This window comes from Pituophis catenifer, unplaced genomic scaffold (genome assembly GCF_029215685.1).
Source record: "Pituophis catenifer annectens isolate HBS135680 unplaced genomic scaffold, rPitCat1.0.hap2 SCAF_2, whole genome shotgun sequence".
NCBI lineage: Eukaryota > Metazoa > Chordata > Lepidosauria > Squamata > Colubridae > Pituophis > Pituophis catenifer.
In genome coordinates this window covers 288,708,135-288,725,985 of record NW_027256882.1, presented here as the reverse complement: position 1 = coordinate 288,725,985, position 17,851 = coordinate 288,708,135, and the positions used below count along the sequence as shown (strand labels likewise).

The following is a 17,851-nucleotide window of genomic DNA, read 5'->3' as shown; positions in this document are numbered from 1 at the left end:
GAGGGCTGCATCAGGGTTGCGTTTGACCTCGGAGGGCCAGGGTGGGCGTGGCCAGATCAACATCCTGTGTCGGGGGCACCTGTCGTGGCCCGAGCACTCTGCCAGCGAAAACGGGCTCCCAAGCTCCGTTTTCGGCTGCGACGGCCTCCTGCAACCTTCTGCCAGTGAAAACAGAGCTCAGGAGGGCCGCGTGCTCCGTTTTCGCTAGCAGAAGCACTGCGGGCCGGTCCTTCGCTGTTTCCAGGGCGGCCCCGTGGGCCACATCTAAGTACCCCACGGGCCAGATGTGGCCCCTAGGCCTTGAGTTTAACACCCCTGTTCTAAGCGGTTTACAGAGTCAGTATATTGGAGTCTGGGTCCTCATTTTACCCACCTCGGAAGGATGGAAGGCCGAGTCAACTAACTTGACGAACGCAATGATTCACTTAACAACGGTGCCAAGGAAAGTCGTAAAATGGGGGGGGACTCCCTTTACAAACGTTTCACTTAGTAACGTTAATTTTGGGGCTCATCTGTGGTCGTAACTGGAGGGTTACCCTGTATTGACCCAAAACTGGGCCTGAAAATAAGAAAACAAGAATGGACACCCTGAACATTAAGAATAATGACCACTATCTTAGTTCAGTTAGCAATTAGCTCAAAATTCACGCGATCAATTACTGGCTGACACCAAAAGATCTGTTTTGATGGCTTCCTACTTGGTCCATCTCTTTAGGGGATTTATGAAACGGGGTGCTCCCTGAGGACATATCTCTGAGATTGATGACATGACTAAGGACGGAAGAAGAGTCTTCTCATTCAGTGGCCCCGTGGCTATTTTTTTCCCCGTGGTCTGATCCTATTCTGATCCTGGAATCCTTATTTTCAAACCAGCAAGCCAAAGAGAGAAACTAAAATCAATTAAAAGAGGCCAAATATACATAGGAAGTCCTCAACTTAGAACCGCAAAGGAGACCAAAATTTGTGTTGTTAAGTGAGACCTTTGTTAAACTTGTTAACCTAAGACTTCATCTTCAACTAATCTAACGTACAATGTATTCCAAACGTACAGTTAATCCTTGATTTACGACCACAATTGAGCCCAAAATTTATGTTGCTGAGTGAGAAATTTGTTAAGTGAATTTTGCCCCATTTTACGGCTTTCCCTGCCATAGTTGTTAAGTGGATCACTCCACTTATTATATTGCTAACACAGTTGCTAAGTGGATCTGGTTTCCCCAATGACTTTGCTTGTCAGAAGGTCGCAAAAAGAGGTCACATGACCCTCGGGGAATTGCAACTGTCATAAATGTGAGTAAGTTGCCAATCATCTGAATTTTGATCATGTGATCATGGGGATGCTACAAAGGTCGTAAGTGTGAAAAACAGTCATAAGTCACCTTTCTCAGTGTCATTTAAACTTTGAATGGTCACTAAATGAACTGTTGTAAGTTGAGGATTGCCTGTGCAGTAGTTGGGAAGTTTTTTTTTAAAGATGAGCTAAATTTCCATGCATCCCCAGTTTGGACTTTGAAAAATCAACTACCGGTAGTCCTCAATTTACGACCACAATTGAGCCCAAATTTTTCAGTTGCTAAGTGAGATTTGTATGAGTTTTGGCCCATTTTACGACTTTTCTTGCCCCGGTTGTTAAATGAATTCCTACAGCTGCTAAATTAACTAGATGGACTTTAAGTGAATCTGGCTTCCCCACTGACCTGGTTTGTCAGAAGGTCGCAAAAAAGGGGGATCCCACAACCCCAAGGGCCCAACAACCGACCTAAGTACGAGTCAGTTGCCAATGCGTCTGAATTTTGATCACGTGACCGTGACAACGGTCGCAAGTGTGAAACACGATCCTAAGCACCTTTTTTTCAGCGCCGTTGCAATTTTGTGAACGGGTACCGAACGAACGGTTGTAAGTCAAAGGTGACCTGTAGAAGAATTTGATTTGGTGGCCTCCAGAAACCAACCTCAGCGACAGACAAGATACAGGCTGACTGCCGGAAAAGGATGCTATAGGGCAGGGGTGTCAAACTCAATTACATTGAGGGCCACATCAGGGTTGTTTTTGACCTCGGGGGCAGGATGGGTGTGGCCAGGGTGGGTGTGGCCAGCTTGACGTCACTCGTCGGGGGCGTCTGTGGTGGCCTGAGCGCTCTGCCAGCGGAAACAGGTTCCTGAGCTCCATTTTCAGCTGTGACGGCCTCCTGCGACCCTCTGCCAGCAAAAATGGAGCTCGGGAGGGCCACATGAGCTCCATTTTCGGCCGAGATGGCCTTTTGCAACCCTCTGCCAGCAAAAACGGAGCTCACGAGGGCCGCCCGAGCTCCGTTTTCACTGGCAGAGGCACCGCGGGCCAGTCCTTCGCTGTTTCCAGGGCGACTCCGCGGTCCAGATCTCAGCACCCCGCTGGCTGGATCCGGGCCCTGGACCTTGAGTTTGACACCCCTGATAATAGGGGGAAAGAGGGGAGAAATCTGCCTCCCCCTTTAGGGATTAATGCTTGCTTTTTAATTTATTTATTTTGGAAAGGGGGGCGGAGGAGGATGTGGAGAAGGAGTAGCTGCTTCCCACAGCTGAGGACAGCAGCTGCGACGCGCCCGGCTGGATGGATAGATGGATGGATGGACGGACGGACAGATGGCAGGGAATCCAATTTGAGACAAGGCGAAGGATAAAAGGGGAACGACTTTTCCACAGGGAGCAAGGAGACACAATGCGATCCCTTAAAGGGGAGAAAAAATAATAACAAAAATAATAATAAAAAGAGCCTTGCCAAAAAAAAAAAAAACCCAAAAAAACAACACTGGCCTGATTGGAGTTTTTCTTTCGGAACAAAAGAGAAAATGCCTGCGAAAAGAGAAAGAGAGAGCGAGAGAAAGGAAGGGGCTCCGTCTCAAAGCCAAGAGGAGCAGATGGTTCTTTCCATACATATGCAGGAGCGGGGTGGGGAAAGGGGGGGGGTGGAGAGGAGGAGAAAAGAAGGGGTGCTCCCGTGATTCATACAACGGTGGTGGGGGTGGGGTGGGGGTGGGGACGCGACCCAAGCAGGCATGGTGGGTCGCCCCTCACCCGGCGGCGTTTACACAAAGGGCCATTAAGGTGCCGGAGTGAATGAATGAATAGGCCGCTTAACGCAGACCGAGGCTACAGCTGCTGTTTTGTAAGACCCCGGGTGCTTCACGCCTTACCAAAACACAACCGTGAAGGGGGGGGGGATTTATTCCAGATAAACAGATAAGACAGGTAATCACCAAAAAAAAAAAAAAAAAAAAACCTAACAACCCCAGATTGTGGAAAGAGATCGCGTCAAAAATCGGGGCTCCTACTCGCTCACTCGCCCGCCAACCCACCCACCTCTCAAACCACAATCAACCAGAGAGGATGAGTAAAAGAGAGAAAAAACTTGAGAGCCTTCGCTAATTGAAGCTCCTGTGTGTGTTTTTGTGTGTGTGTGTAAAAAAGAAATCTTTTTTTTTTTCCGCTGAAAAAGGCTTTTCACAAACAGCGGGGTGAGAAGAAAATAAACAGTCTGCTTATTAGTGGGAGAATTTCCAGTGTTGCTACCGGTTGTTGTTTTTATTTTTTTTTTCAAATCCTTATAGTGCAATTGCTGTTTATTCATGACGACGACGACAACAACAAACACAACAATGGGGGTCTTATTGGGGGGAGGGGGAGTTGTTGTTATTATTATTATTATTTATTTGTTTCCCTTCCAAAGAGACGGGTGGATTTGAGTTCTGCCGAAAGAAAAATTCAAATATCGCCAGCCGAAAGAAGTGGGATATAAACAAGCGCGTTGAAAATAAACAACTAGGCCAGGGGTGGGCAAATATGGCCCCTTTATGACCTGTGGACTTCAACTCCCAGAATTCCTGAGCCAGCTTGGCTGTCTCAGGAATTCTGGGAGTTGAAGTCCACAGGTTGTCCTGTCTCAGGAATTCTGGGAGTTGAAGTCCACAGCTTGGCTGTCTCAGGAATTCTGGGAGTTGAAGTCCACAGGTTATCCTGTCTCAGGAATTCTGGGAGTTGAAGTCCACAGCTTGGCTGTCTCAGGAATTCTGGGAGTTGAAGTCCACAGCTTGGCTGTCTCAGGAATTCTGGGAGTTGAAGTCCACATGTTATCCTGTCTCAGGAATTCTGGGAGTTGAAGTCCACAGCTTGGCTGTCTCAGGAATTCTGGGAGTTGAAGTCCACAGGTTGTAAAAGGGCCACAGTTGCCCACCCCTGAACTAGGCCCATCCAAGCAGATTGATCAGGTCCAAGTAAGATGGAGAAGGGGATTAAAACACCGCATCGGGGCAGCAGGTTTGCGTGGGATTAACACAACCAGATTGTCCAACCCACCATAGGACTTGTGACCCGTAGTAAGAAAGGGAGTCTTCGACTTACAAAGGTTGGCTTAATGACCGTTTGAAGTTACAACAGCGCTGTAAAAAGGGATTTATGGCTGTTTTTCACACTTATGACCGTTGCAGCATCCCCATGGTCACATGATTTACATTTGCACACTTGACAACTGACTCACACTTATGATGGTGGCAGTGTCCTGGGAGTCACATGATCCCCTTTTGCGACTTTCTGACAAGCGAAGTCAATGGGGAAACCACATCCACCTAGCAGCCGTGGCAAGGAAAGCCGTAAAATGGGGCAAAATTCATTGAACAAATTTCTCACTCCGCAACATAGATTTGGGGCTCAGTTGTGGTCGTAAATCAAGGATTAACTGTATATTAGGAATACGTTGTAAGGATGTAAGTTAGATTAGCCTTAGATTAGTCTAAAATTTTTCGTCAACTCAACTGATCCGTTTGGGGATACACTGTTATAATTTTAAACTGTTTTTAATAGGGTTGTTGATTTTAATTTATTTCATTGTGATTTGTATTGGAATTTGTCATTTTGTAAGCCGCCTTGAGTCCCTAGGGAGAAAGACGGCATATAAATCGCAATAATAAATAAAAATAAATAATAAATAAAATGTAGTCTTAGATTAGTCACTGGAGGTTTTTAAGAAGAGACCGGACGACCACTTGTCTGAAGTGGTACAAGGTCTTCTGCTTGTGCAGCGGGGTCAGACTAGAAGACCTCCAAAGTCCCTTCCATCGCTCTTCTGAATTAAATTGAATTAGTCACGTTCCTTCAAAGAGGTGCACACCTTCTGAGTCAATCACCATCAATTGAACCCAGGCTGCAGAAGTTTCACTTATGCAAATGGTTTTGTGAGTACAGATAGTCCTTGATTTATGGCCATAATAGAGCCCCAAATTTGTTGCTAAACGAGACAGTTGTTAAGTGAATTTTGCCCCATTTTGTGATCTTTCCTGCCACAGGAAAGGGAGAGAGGGAAGGGAGGGAGGGAGGAAGGAGGGAGGGAGGGAGAGAGACAGGGAGGGAGGGAGGAAAGAAGGAAGGAAAGGGAGGGAGGGAGGGAGGAAGGAAGGAAAGATGGAGGGAGGGAGGGAGGGAGGAAGGAAGAAGGAAAGAAGTTATTTTAAATAAGGATCTCAGAATGGGAAGGGGATAAGGAAGGAAGTTAATTTAAATAAGGATCTCAGAAGGGGAAGGAAGGAAGGAAGGAAGGAAGGAAGGAAGGAAGGAAGGAAGGAAGGAAGGAAGGAAGTTAATTAATTTAAATAAGGATCTCAGAAGGGGAAGGGAGAAGGAAGTTAATTTAAATAAGGATCTCAGAAGGGGAAGGGGGAAGGTAGGTAGGTAGGTAGGTAGGTAGGTAGGTAGGAAGGAAGGAAGGAAGGAGGGATGGATCTCTCTCAAGTTTCCTGGAGGAAAGACAGGATATCAATCAATCAAACAAACAAAAATTAGATCTCCCTGCCGTATTCGTAACCACCCCTGGGTACATTTTTTTTTTTTTTCCAAAGCAAGTTAATCAATCTGAGTCTCAAAAGACTTCAAACTCTCCTAACAGCCTATTTTTAGTGTCCCTCGTCTCGTGCCTTGCTTGGAAGCCGTGGCCAGCAACTCATTTGAAGCCCGAGCCCTGTTTTTTTGTAGGTTGTTAGGTCAGGAAATTACAGACGTGCTACACTTCAAACAACAGATTTCGGCAGCCTGTGCCTCATAAATCCCCACGGAAGATTCTTCAGAGCTGCTGCTTCAACCGGGATACTGGTCTGCCTGCATTCCCATTGTAAATCTGTGTCAAAGAGCTTTTACCGCCTCCTCAGCCATCAAAGGCAACCCATGTCGTCCAACATGGACTATCAGCGGGCTTTGGCTGAGAAAACCAGGCGCTTGAAAAACAAATGAAGATGGATGGTTTCTTAAAACATGTATTCGTTAGATTTATATCCTGCCCCGATTTCGTACAACCGAAGGCAGTGTACATCACGCAACCTCTCAGGTTCCCAACCACAACGACGACGACCAGATAGATCGGGGTTGAGAGAGAGAAGGATTAGCGCTAAGTCACCCAACCGGCTCTCACGCCTAAGCCAGGATTAGAACTCAATAGTTTCCTGGTGACTGGCCCGAAGTCACCAGGGAGGCTTCCATGTCTAAAGTAGGACTAGAACTCACCGTCTCCTGGTGATTGGCCCAAAGTCACCCGGGTGGTTTTCATGTCTAAGACAAATCTAGAACTCACCGTCTCCTGGTGATGATCCAAAAACACCCAGACAGCTTTCATGCCTAAGGAGGGACTAGAACTCACCATCTCCTAGTGATTGGACCAAAGTCACCCAGGCGGCTTTCATGCCTAACCAAGGACTAGAACTCATGGTCTTCTGGTGATGATTCAAAATTACCCAAGCAGCTTTCATGCCTAAGGCAGGGCTAGAACTCACCGTCTCCTAGTGATTGGACCAAAGTCACCCAGGTGGCATCAATGCCTAAGATGGGACTACAACTCACCTTCTCCTGGTGAATGGAACCAAATCACCCAGGCAACTTTCATGACTAACGCGGAACTAGAATTCTGCATCTCGTGGTGATTGGCCCAAAGTCACTCAGACACCTTTCATGCCTAAGGGAGAACTAGAACTCACCATCTCCTAGTGATGGTCCAAAGACACCCAGGTGATGTTCATCCCAACTTTCATGCCAAGGAGGAACCAGAACTCATGGTCTCCTGGTTTCTAAAACAGCATCTTCACCACTCCGCCAAACTGGCAGCCTACCTCACTCCTTCACTCTAGAAATCCACCAAGATGGACCTCAAGATGGACCTCAAACTAAGGTTTGAATCTGAATTACACATAACAGAAACGGATGTCCTGTCCAATATGAGTCATCCATCTTCCACACAGGATGAGAAGCCGAAGAAACACGCCCATTATTACTTATCAAGGCTGCACACAATAGCGTCTTCAAGATAGCAATATAGCCAATCCCACACTAACTGTGCACGTCCCACTTTGTGTGTCCACACCACAATGCCAATGCAGGGCAGGGCCTGTTTTGCGATACCATGACGTTGTGTCACCACAAAAGTATAATTAATGGTTGAGAGCAGACCAGTTGCAGCCCGTAAAAGGATACAGATACAGATGAAGAGAGTTGGAAAGGACCTTGTAGGTCTCGTAGTCCAACTCCCTGCCCAAGCAGTAAACCTTGTAACAGTGATGGCTATCCCGCCCACGCGCATGTGTGTGCAACCACACACACACACACACACACACCCCGATTCCTGGCACACGATAGCCCGGTAGGCCCTTTTTCTCTCTTACCTGGCTCCAGAGCCTTTGTAGGAGCCTGGGGAGGGCGAAAACGGCCTTCCCTACCCCTCTACCCCCGAGGTCCTTCAGAGGCCAGAAACGGCCCATTTGCCAACTTCCAGTGACACTGGAAGTTGGCAAACAGGTCATTTCTGCCCTCTGGAGGACCTCCTGGGGCAGGTAGAGAAGGCTGTTTTCGCCCTCCCCAGACTCCTAGAGAGGATCTGGAGGCTGGGGACAGCAAAAACCAGGCCTTCCCCACCACCAACCTGAGGCTCTCTGGAGGCAGGAAAAAGCCTGTTACTTCTGGTGGGCCCAGAAGGCCTAAAAATTATCTGGCTGGCGCTCAGCTGAGCTCGCGTACCCACTGATATGGCTACACGTGCCACCTGTGGCACACATGCCTTAGGTTCGCCATCACAGCCATATAATATTTCACACAAATGGTTGTCCAATCTACTAATCAAATTTCAAAATCAGATCAACAGTTTGGAAGGGCCCTGTGTATTTGGAAAATCAAAATGACTCCCTCTGAAATTTCAACGACTTATAAAATCATTCAAAGTTCTTTTTTTTTCTTCTTATTTTGGTGCAAGTTGCTTTTATAGGAGTAGCGCCAACTGTTTATCACCCCACTGCACCACCTAATAGCAAAATATAAATATACAGGTAGTCCTCAACTTACAACAGTTTGTTTAGTGACCGTTCAAAGTTACAATGGCACTGAAAAAAGTGATTTATGACCGTTTTTCCACATAAACCATCGCAGCAAAATTGGGGCAAAACCTGGGCGCGAAAGCGTTTTCGTTCATGCAACAACTGTTCTGTTCAGAACTGAAGAAGCTTCTTAGATGAGAAGTGAAATGCCTTCAAGGAAAAAAAAGAAACGAAGGAAGTCCAGTTGCCTTTTTCCAAAGCACCTTTGGGAAAGCCGACTGAGTGACTTTGGGCCAATCACCAGGAGTTTGGGAGTTCTAGTCCTGCCCTGAGGCATGACAGCTGGCTGAGTGACTTTGATCCAAATCACCAGGAGACGGTGAGTTCTAGTCCCGCCTTAGGCGTGAAAACCAACTAAGGGACTTTAAGGCCAGTTCCTCTCTCTCTCACAGCCCGATCCACCTCACAGAGTTGTTGTGGGGAAAAGATGAGGAGGAAGGACTATTTGGCTAAATTCAATACATTGAGTTACTTAAAGGTAAAGGTTCCCCTCACACATATGTGCTAGTCGTTCCCGACTCTAGGGGGCAGTGCTCATCTCCGTTTCAAAGCCGAAGAGCCAGTGCTGTCCAAAGATGTCTCTGTGGTCATATGGCCAGCATGAGTAAACGCCAAAGGCACGGAACGCTCTTACCTTCCCACCAAAGGTGGTCCTATTTTTCTACTTGCATTTTTTATGTGCTTTCGAACTGCTAGGTTGGCAGAAGCTGGGACAAGTCACAGGAGCTCACCCCGTTACGCGGCACTAGGGATTCGATCCGTTGAACTGCCGACCTTTCAATCGACAAGCTCAGCGTCTTAGTCACTGAGCCACTGCATCCCTTACTGAGTTACTTACAAAACAATAAACACAGGATAAAAAAAATTGCAAATAAATAAATTCCAAAACGGTGCCAGGTAATCTGAAGGGGCCTGTTTAAAAAAAAAGGCTGGGGCAGATGGCAGGTTCCCCCCCCCCAAAAAAAAAAGATTTTGCTTCTTCCACTCCTTGTGAGTTTTCAGTCATCTTCAAACAGACAAAGGTATTTTTTCCCCCAGCATGTTGTGAAATATCAACACTTTTGAAGAATTCGCCTTGGGCTTCCTTGAATGCAAACCAAACCCTTCCCTCAAAAGTTTATTCAGGAATTCGAGCTCTAACCTAATCTGAACTTCTTCCAGATTTTCCTCAGAAGCAGCAGGAGAGACATTGGCTCTTTCCAAAACAGATACAGCTCCTTATCTTGAGTTGGTGATGTTAGGCACACTTGCAAAATGTTCAGAAACATGAATTTTCATTCCCTGAAGCAGCAAATCATGCAAAGGGAAACAGAACTGAAGGAGAATTTGGCGAACCTGCGCTGTGATTTTTTTAAAAAAAGGTTATAATATAATAATAGTAGAGTAGAGTAGAGTAGAGTAGAGTAGAGTAGAGTAGAGTAGAGTAGATATATTCTATATATATACTATACTATACTATACTATACTATACTATAGTATAGTATAGTATAGTATAGTATAGTATAGTATAGTATAGTATAGTATAGTATAGTATAGTATAGTATAGTCAGGGTGGATAAAAATCAATGATTTTTTTAAAAAAATCAAAAAAATCAGATTTTTTTTAATTTAAATCGGATTTCTTTGATTTAAATCGGATTTTTTTGATTTTTATTGAATTTATTTTAATAAAAAACTTTTGGGGTAAAAATCTATCGTAAGATAGTTTTCTATTTAAGATACATAAATAATTTAGTTTATTCAGCATGAAATGGAGCTTAGTTATGTAGCATGAGGCTGTATATTCAGCAACACTGGGACTATCGGTGAGTCAACAGTGGGTCAAAGGAGAAGCAGAGATGACAGTTGCTCTTTAAAAATTATGATTTAAATCGAGTTGATTTAAATCAAGCCTTTTCACTAGTGATTTAAATCATGATTTAAATTGTGATTTAAATCAACTCAATTTAAATCAAATCCACCCTGGTTCTAAGTTGCTTCTCTCCTTGATTAGTTTCCATCCACTGCTTCTTGTCCTACCCTCAGGTGCTTTGGAGAATAGCTTGACTCCCTCTTCTTTGTGGCAACCTCTGAGATATTGGAAGACTGCTATCATGTCATTCTTAGTCCTTCTTTTCATTAAACTTACTCTCCAAGTAAACCCCAGGTTTACTTCGAGAGAAGCAGGAAACACAGGAAAAAGAAAGAAAACTAAAAGAAAGGAGGACGAATGAAGAGAATGACAGCCTCTGTACCTGGGCTTCTCAAGCTTTAAGACATGTGGACTACAATTCCCAGAACTCCCCAGCCGGCCAAGACTATCTTAAAAGTTGTACATAATACGAAGCAGACTCCGGTGCAGGTAGTCCTCAACTTACAGCCACAATTGAGGCCAACATTTCTGTGGTTATCTTTGAACACTGATTTATCTAGCCACCCAACTCAACCAGGTGACTCTGGGCAGCTACAAGTCTTAAAATTTTAAAACAATGACAACAATGTAAAAAAAACAAAACCCAATAAAAATGTCCACGAACGGTGATGTTTAATCAGCTAATGGTAAAGTTATATCTAATAATTATTTGGGGAAAGAAAAAAAGAAGGAAGGAAGGAAGGAAGGAAGGAAGGAAGGAAGGAAGGAAGGAAGGAAGGAAGGAAGGAAAAGAAAGAAACAGAAAGGAGGGAGGGAGGCAGGGAGAGAAGAAGGAGAAGGGAGGGAGGGAGGAAGGAAGGATGAAAAAGAAAAAGAAAGAAGAGATAGAGAGGGAGGGAAGGAAGGAGGGGGAAGGGAAGGAAGGAAGGAAGGAAGGAAGGAAGGAAGGAAGGAAGGAAGGAAGGAAGGAAGGAAGAAAGAAAGAAAGAAAGAAAGAAAGAAAGAAAGAGGAAGGAAGGAAGGAAGGAAAGAAAAAGAAAGAAGGGAGAGAGAGGGAGGGAGGGAGGGAAGGAGTGGGAAGGGAAGGAAGGAAGGAAGGAAGGAAGGAAGGAAGGAAGGAAGGAAGGAAGGAAGGAAGGAAGGAAGGAAGGGTACGAAATGTACCACGTTTTTGAAAATCCAGATCTATAGCCATTTCTTGCATTGCTAATCTTCAAGAGACACACACCAATTCCAAAACCCTAGAAGAAAAGCATAAATTCCCGGTGCTACCTTTAAAAAAAAGAAACAACAGGAGACTCCGTGCGGCAACCTCAAACAAGAGCTTTTAAGGGTTGCTTTACTCCAATAAATCACCAGACTTCCTTGGAAGTTCCCTCCACATGGTGTCATTCACTTTTGAGATTATAGCATCATTTCTGGGATTAGGCCCTCAAGTGCTAATTTCCTGTTGAATTCTGCTTGGAGGGGAAAAGAAAAAGGCTTGATTTGAACTGGGACATCCTCTGTTTTTCTGAGTAAAAACTGACCTTCTTGGCGTAGGTCAATTTTGGTGGGAAAAAAAGCAAAAGGGGCCGAACAAGAATGTAATATTCCACCGAAACGTTGTTGAAAGTGGATATCGCTCAGCAGCTGATGTGGTTCTTTCTTAATCCATCATTCTAACCATCTGATCCTTGTCCTAATTCCCCCTGTACGGGTAGCCCCCGAGACACAACTGTCCGTTTTAGTGACCGTACCAAGTAACAACGGCACTGAGAAATGTGACTTGGGGCCGTTTTTCACAGTTACGACCTTGGCAGAATCCTCATGGTGCAGAATCCTCGTGATCCAAATTCAGTCGCTCGTATTTATGATGGTTGCAATGTCCCGGTGAGGCCAGATTCACTTAACAACCGGCTTATTAACTTAACATCTGCAGTGATTCACTTAACAATGGTGGCAAGACAGGTCGTAAAAAGGGGCAAAACTCACTGAACCAATGTCACACTTAACCACAGAAATTCTGGGCTCAACGGTAGTCGTTAAGTAAATTTTTCCCCAAAATTTTGGGGAAAAGAACCTCTGCTTCTTTTAGACAACTTTGCTGTCCTGCTCAGATCATCAATGTGACTTCTCTCTCTCTCTCTCTTTTTCTTGCAAATTCTTTTGCCAAAAGGAAATCTGTTGCAACCCAGTTAAAATCTCATTCCTATCCCAAATAAGATTTTTTAATTCCTGAAGTCCAGAATAGACCATCTTAATTCCTACTGATCCATGAATCTGTCTGTTTCAATTCCTGATACTTCTGTTATCGTTCTACGCAAAAATAAACTCTTATCAAGGCATTAAGCCATAAACTCATAAAAACTTTGAATGACAAGGTCATATTGGTCATTCAATCTCACCTCCTCTGTTGAAAGCTAAACGTCCCCAATTCTTTCAATCTCTTTTCACAGGTGTTAAAATCTAATCTCCAATCAAGTAGGATTGGAAAAGGTTTTTCTTCTATGAGCCTGCTTCTGCTTCTCTAAGACTTCCTTCCTTCCTTCCTTCCTTCCTTCCTTCCTTCCTCCCTCCCTCCCTTCCTGCACTTAGATGGTGGGGTGGGGATGTCTCACCATTACAGAATAAAATCCAACTGTGACTTCACAAAGAGATCAAAAATTTATTCCAAATTTTTTTTCACAAGTACTTAACACAAAGTCTGAAATTTCTGCATTTTAGATCTGTTTCCCAAGTGAAGATCTTTGTGTTGGTTGTCCATCAAAATCCGTTCTGTTATTTTCTCGTCAAGATCGTTTTGAAATTTATTCTGGTCAGGCCATCTTCTGGCCTGACCAACCTTGCCTGATAAACATAGCCCCCTTTTTTCTTGGTAAACACTTGATAAGGGACACAGGTAGAAGACAGGATATCCTGTCTGAATTAGCCATGTGGCCAGGATGACACTGTTATTGTTGCATTGTCTATCTGGTTGGTAAGTGTCAAAAACAACTTGATGGCTAACTCTCTATCTGTCTCTCTCAATCTATCTATCATCTCTCTCCCTCTCTCTTTCTCTCTCTCCCTCCCTCCCTGCCTGCCTGCCTACTTTATATTGACTGTTTCCCTATGACTATCATTAAGTGTTGTACCTTATGATTCTTGACGAATGTATCTTTTCTTTTATGTACACTGAAAGCATATGCACTGACAAATTCCTTGTGTATCCAATCACTCTTGGCCCATAAAGAATTCTATTCTATTCTATTCTACCTTACCCTACCCTACCCTACCCTACCCTACCCTACCCTACCCTCCTTCCTACCTACCTACCTACCTACCTACCTATTGGTATCTATTTACCAGTATCTATCTATCTATCTAACTACCTTGTTTCCCCAAAAATAAGATCCCTGCATAATAAGCCCAATCGGGCTTTTGAGCGCATGCACTAAAATAAGCCCCCCCCAAAAAAATAAGCCCTCCCCCAAAATATTTAAGTGCATGCACAGCCGGTTCCCGCCATTTCCTCTGGTTAGGGTTAGGGAGACAGTTGGAAATCAGGTAAGATGGCAAGAGGAGCGCCATCTTGCTCCACGGGCCCCAAAATAATAAAACCTCCCCGAAAATAAAGCCAAGCGCTTATTTCGGGGTTCAAAAAAATATTAGACAGGGTCCTATTTTCAGGAAAACACAGTATGTATGTATGTATGTATCTATCTATCTATCATCTATCTATCATCTATCTTATCTATCTATCTGTCTATCTATCCATTGTCTGTCTGTCCGTCCATCCATCCATCCATCCATCCACATCTATCTATCTATCCATCTATCATCTATGTTATCTGTCTGTCTGTCTATCCATTGTCTGTCCGTCCGTCCGTCCGTCCGTCCATCCATATCTATCTATCTATCTATCTATCTATCTATCTATCTAATCCAAGTACAATTGATTTGATACTTGACCCTAACCCATTAGAGAGTCAGTTTGGTCTAGTGGTTGAGGCTTCAGGCTAGAAATCGGGAGACCGTGAGTTCTAGTCCCACCAGAGGCACAAAGCCAACTGGGTGCCCTTGGCCAGTCTCTCTGTCTCAGCCCTACGAAGGAAGGAATGGCAAACCACTTCAGTAAACATTAACAAGGAAAAAGCAGTGTCTTGTCCAGGCAGTGGTCCAGAGTGAAATGCTGACTTGAAGGCTTTTGTGTGTGCACACACACACACACACACACAAACCTACACAGAGAGAGAGAGACACCCATAATGCGGCTTGTTTGGTTTCAGTTTAGCAAGTTCAGTAAAACCAGCCTTTGTGACTGGTTTATAGCTTAGCCACATTGGGTGGCTAAGATTAACCTCAAGATTATAGTTTAATAAACCATGGCATAAAAGCTATGGCTAGGTGTAATGTGTTAACCCAACCAGTTTTCCAAGACTATAAAGCATGAAATAAATGTGAAAGAACATACAGCAAAAAAATAGCTTCCAAAGCAGACCTAAGGAGAAAGACAAGTGAAGTACAATTGCACAACTGATTTACCCATTTAACCCATGGTTCTTCTACAAATCTAACCAAACCAAAAATGGATTTTGCACAGTTGAAAAGCTCCAGACTCAGCATCAATTAAACCTGCATAGTATTTTACTCACACGCAGCTGTTACTACTTTGGCTATTTCTATGGTGTGGTATGAACATAGCTACAGCAATGATGAAATGGAAAGGAGAAAAAGATTACCACCTACTGTACTTTTAAGCCCAAGAGATATCCAGAAATAACAGTGTTATTATCCAAGCCATACTATTTGCATAGATAGGAAAAAAAAAAACAACACTGCATGGAATCACTAGGTTGTATTTGCAAAAAAAAAAAAAAAAAAATATTGCACATTTTCAGGAGATGGGATCCACGTTTTAAGAGTCAACACGAAACCTTTACAGACATCCGGGCATACAAAATTAGCTTGTACGTCAAATTCCAGATACAAATATTAAAATCTTCACTGATCTGGCAACCTGGGACTTTGTTATCCTGCTCAAATTCAACTTGGGCAGTGCTCCTGAAATTTACTTACCAAATTCGGAAAAAAATTGAGAGGTAAAATGATTTTTTTTTTTTACTTGGAATAGCAGCACCTGATGGATTTGCCCCGGCTAAAAAATCATTTTAGATGTTTGAAACAGACAGACAGACAAACAGATATGATGTTTCAAACATCCAACACATACATACACATATACATATACATATATACATATATCTAGCCAGGGAAAACCTGGCTAGAAGAAAAACATACATATATATACACATACACACACACACATTTGTTTGTGGGTAGGAGTATGCGTATAGTATAGTAGAACCCCTGTAACATTACAAAAAAATAAATTTACTTGGTTCTCACTTTAATCTTGATTATGATGTATTGAACTGGAAAGTGTTATTACAGTCTGAAGTCACTTTATTTCTGCTATAAACTTGAATAACTCCCTTTTTATGACTCTGTAATCTCTTAATTCGAGGTAAAGTCAGGGCCGCTGGATGGAGCAAGATAGAAGATAGATAGATAGATAGATAGATAGACAGACAGACAGACAGACAGACAGACAGACAGACAGACAGACAGACAGACAGACAGACAGATTTCCACCCAACATTAGCAAATATTTAGGGCATATCTTTCCTCAAATTGCAGGAACATTCATTTTGGAATATTCAATATTTCCATTTGAATCACAATCTGTAAAGTGACTTGCAACCAATAATTGCTCCCTTTGAGTGGCTGGCTAATCAAAATAACATTCTCTTGTGGGTTCCTGCAAATCTAAACTAAATTCGTTTTCATTCGCCTGTCTCTGAATTCAAAGTCCATGAAAGACCAAAGGGACATCAGAGCTGGTGTTGACGCCAACCCAGTTGCAAACCTCCTCGGTCTCGCCCCCCCCCCAAATGAATCCCCCGAATCCTCCTTCTCGCCCACGCAAAAACTAAAACTCTGCTAATTTTGCAAAAGGGGAGATGCTTTTGTGCAAAACTTGCTGTCTAGCTGTCCTCAAAGCATCCTCTGAGAAATTGCTCTGATGAAAAACAAAAGTAAAATTAAAAAAAGGAGAGGTGGGCTATTAACCAAAGCACCCAGGCGGGGGTGGGGAAGCTTTTAAACTCTGTAAAGTCTTCCGGTTTTAAGGCCTGCTCTTTGTTGTGAGCCATTATATTGTCCTGCAAACAACTCTTGGAAACCGCCTTCAGCTGAGGCCCCCCTACATTGGCAAAGCATCTGGTGTGCAGGAGACCTCCGAGCGTCTTATGCTAATAGCATCTGGTCCTTGTCTTTTGACATCTCCTCCTCCCCCTCTTCCATCTGTTTATCTGGTCCACCTGTTGTCCCATGTTTAGATTGGCAAAGACCCCCGTTCAGAAGGGGCAGAGATTTGTTGTTCACACTGAACCAAACACGGGGCTCCGTTTTTCTCCAAAGCCCTGAAGAACTTCCCTCGTGGAAAACAGGGTGATGGAGCTTCTGGTGATGGAGACAATGCCCCTTGTCACCCTCTGTGAAAACAGAAGTCAAGAAGGAACACCCAGATTTCATTGAACCAAACACAGGGTCCCATCGCTCACCAAAGTCCTTGAGAACTTCCCTCAGGGAAACATGGGAGCTCCTGGAGACAATGCTCCTTTTTCACCTTGTGTGAAAACAGAAGTCCAGAAGGAACACCCAGATTTCGTTCACGTTGAACCAAACACAGGGTCCCATCTCTTACCAAAGCCCATGAGAACTTCCCTCATGCAAAAATCGGAGCTCCTGGAGACAATGCACCTTTTCCACCCTCTGTAAAAACAAGTTCAGAAGAAACACCCGTCCTTCCCGATCTCCATCCCAAGCAAAAGAAGAAGAGATGCTCCCTTACCTTCTTTTTGGAGTGAGCATGGTCTTCTTCTCTGGAGGCTTTGCTGTTTTTCCCAGCTCTTGAAAGTTTGGGCTCCCCGGATTGCTTAATGGTGATTTTGATTTCTGGAGGGCAGATATAGTTCTCCAGGCTTTTGGGGGGCTTCTTAGCCCTCTTGGTGGTCTGGATTTTCAACTTCAAGCTTCCCTCGGTGAAGTTGGCCTCCTTGATGGAGAATTCCTGTTCCTCCAGACCGTCGCCAGCGACCCACTTCTCGCTGTCGGCGTTGGAAATCGAATCCACATCCCTCCTGGAGCAAAGCTCATCCTCTTCCTCAATTTCCATACGATGATGATCCCCGCTCCCAGAGATCCCTTTCGCAGAGCTGGACGTAGAGAGGAGGATCTCCCCAGATCCTCCAAGAGCAGAAGGAGCTTTGGCAGAAGCAATAGTAGATGCCATGAAGTCCGCCTCACTTCCTCTTGTCCGGGAAGGGCCTACATTTTCCCTGGGCTCCATAGCAATCCCCCAGTCTCTGAAAAGTTTATGGGGGGAGGAGCAGAGGAGACCGAGCTGAAGACGAGGGGATCCTTCCCCTCCCCCCAGAAGAGAAGGCGAAATTCCACTTGGCTTTTCTTAGAGGTCGAAATGTCGGACCACAAGAAGGAACTCAAAAAGTCTCAGATCTGCAACTGATGGAAACAAAAAAAAAAAAAACAGATCAGAAACTTGGAATGTTCAGCATGGATTCATGTTGCTGTCAAT

General features: G+C 44.2%; 1 protein-coding gene across 1 annotated transcript in view; it reads right to left on the bottom strand.

Annotated features, from left to right (window-relative positions):
- SETBP1 (SET binding protein 1) overlaps positions 1-17,605 on the bottom strand; it is a 306,578-nt gene extending 288,973 nt beyond the window's left edge. Inside the window, exon 1 of the mRNA XM_070938969.1 lies at positions 17,108-17,605. Coding sequence (XP_070795070.1) covers positions 17,108-17,605 — 498 coding nt within the window. The remainder of the gene's footprint in view (positions 1-17,107) is intronic.
- Positions 17,606-17,851: the final 246 nt, after the last annotated feature.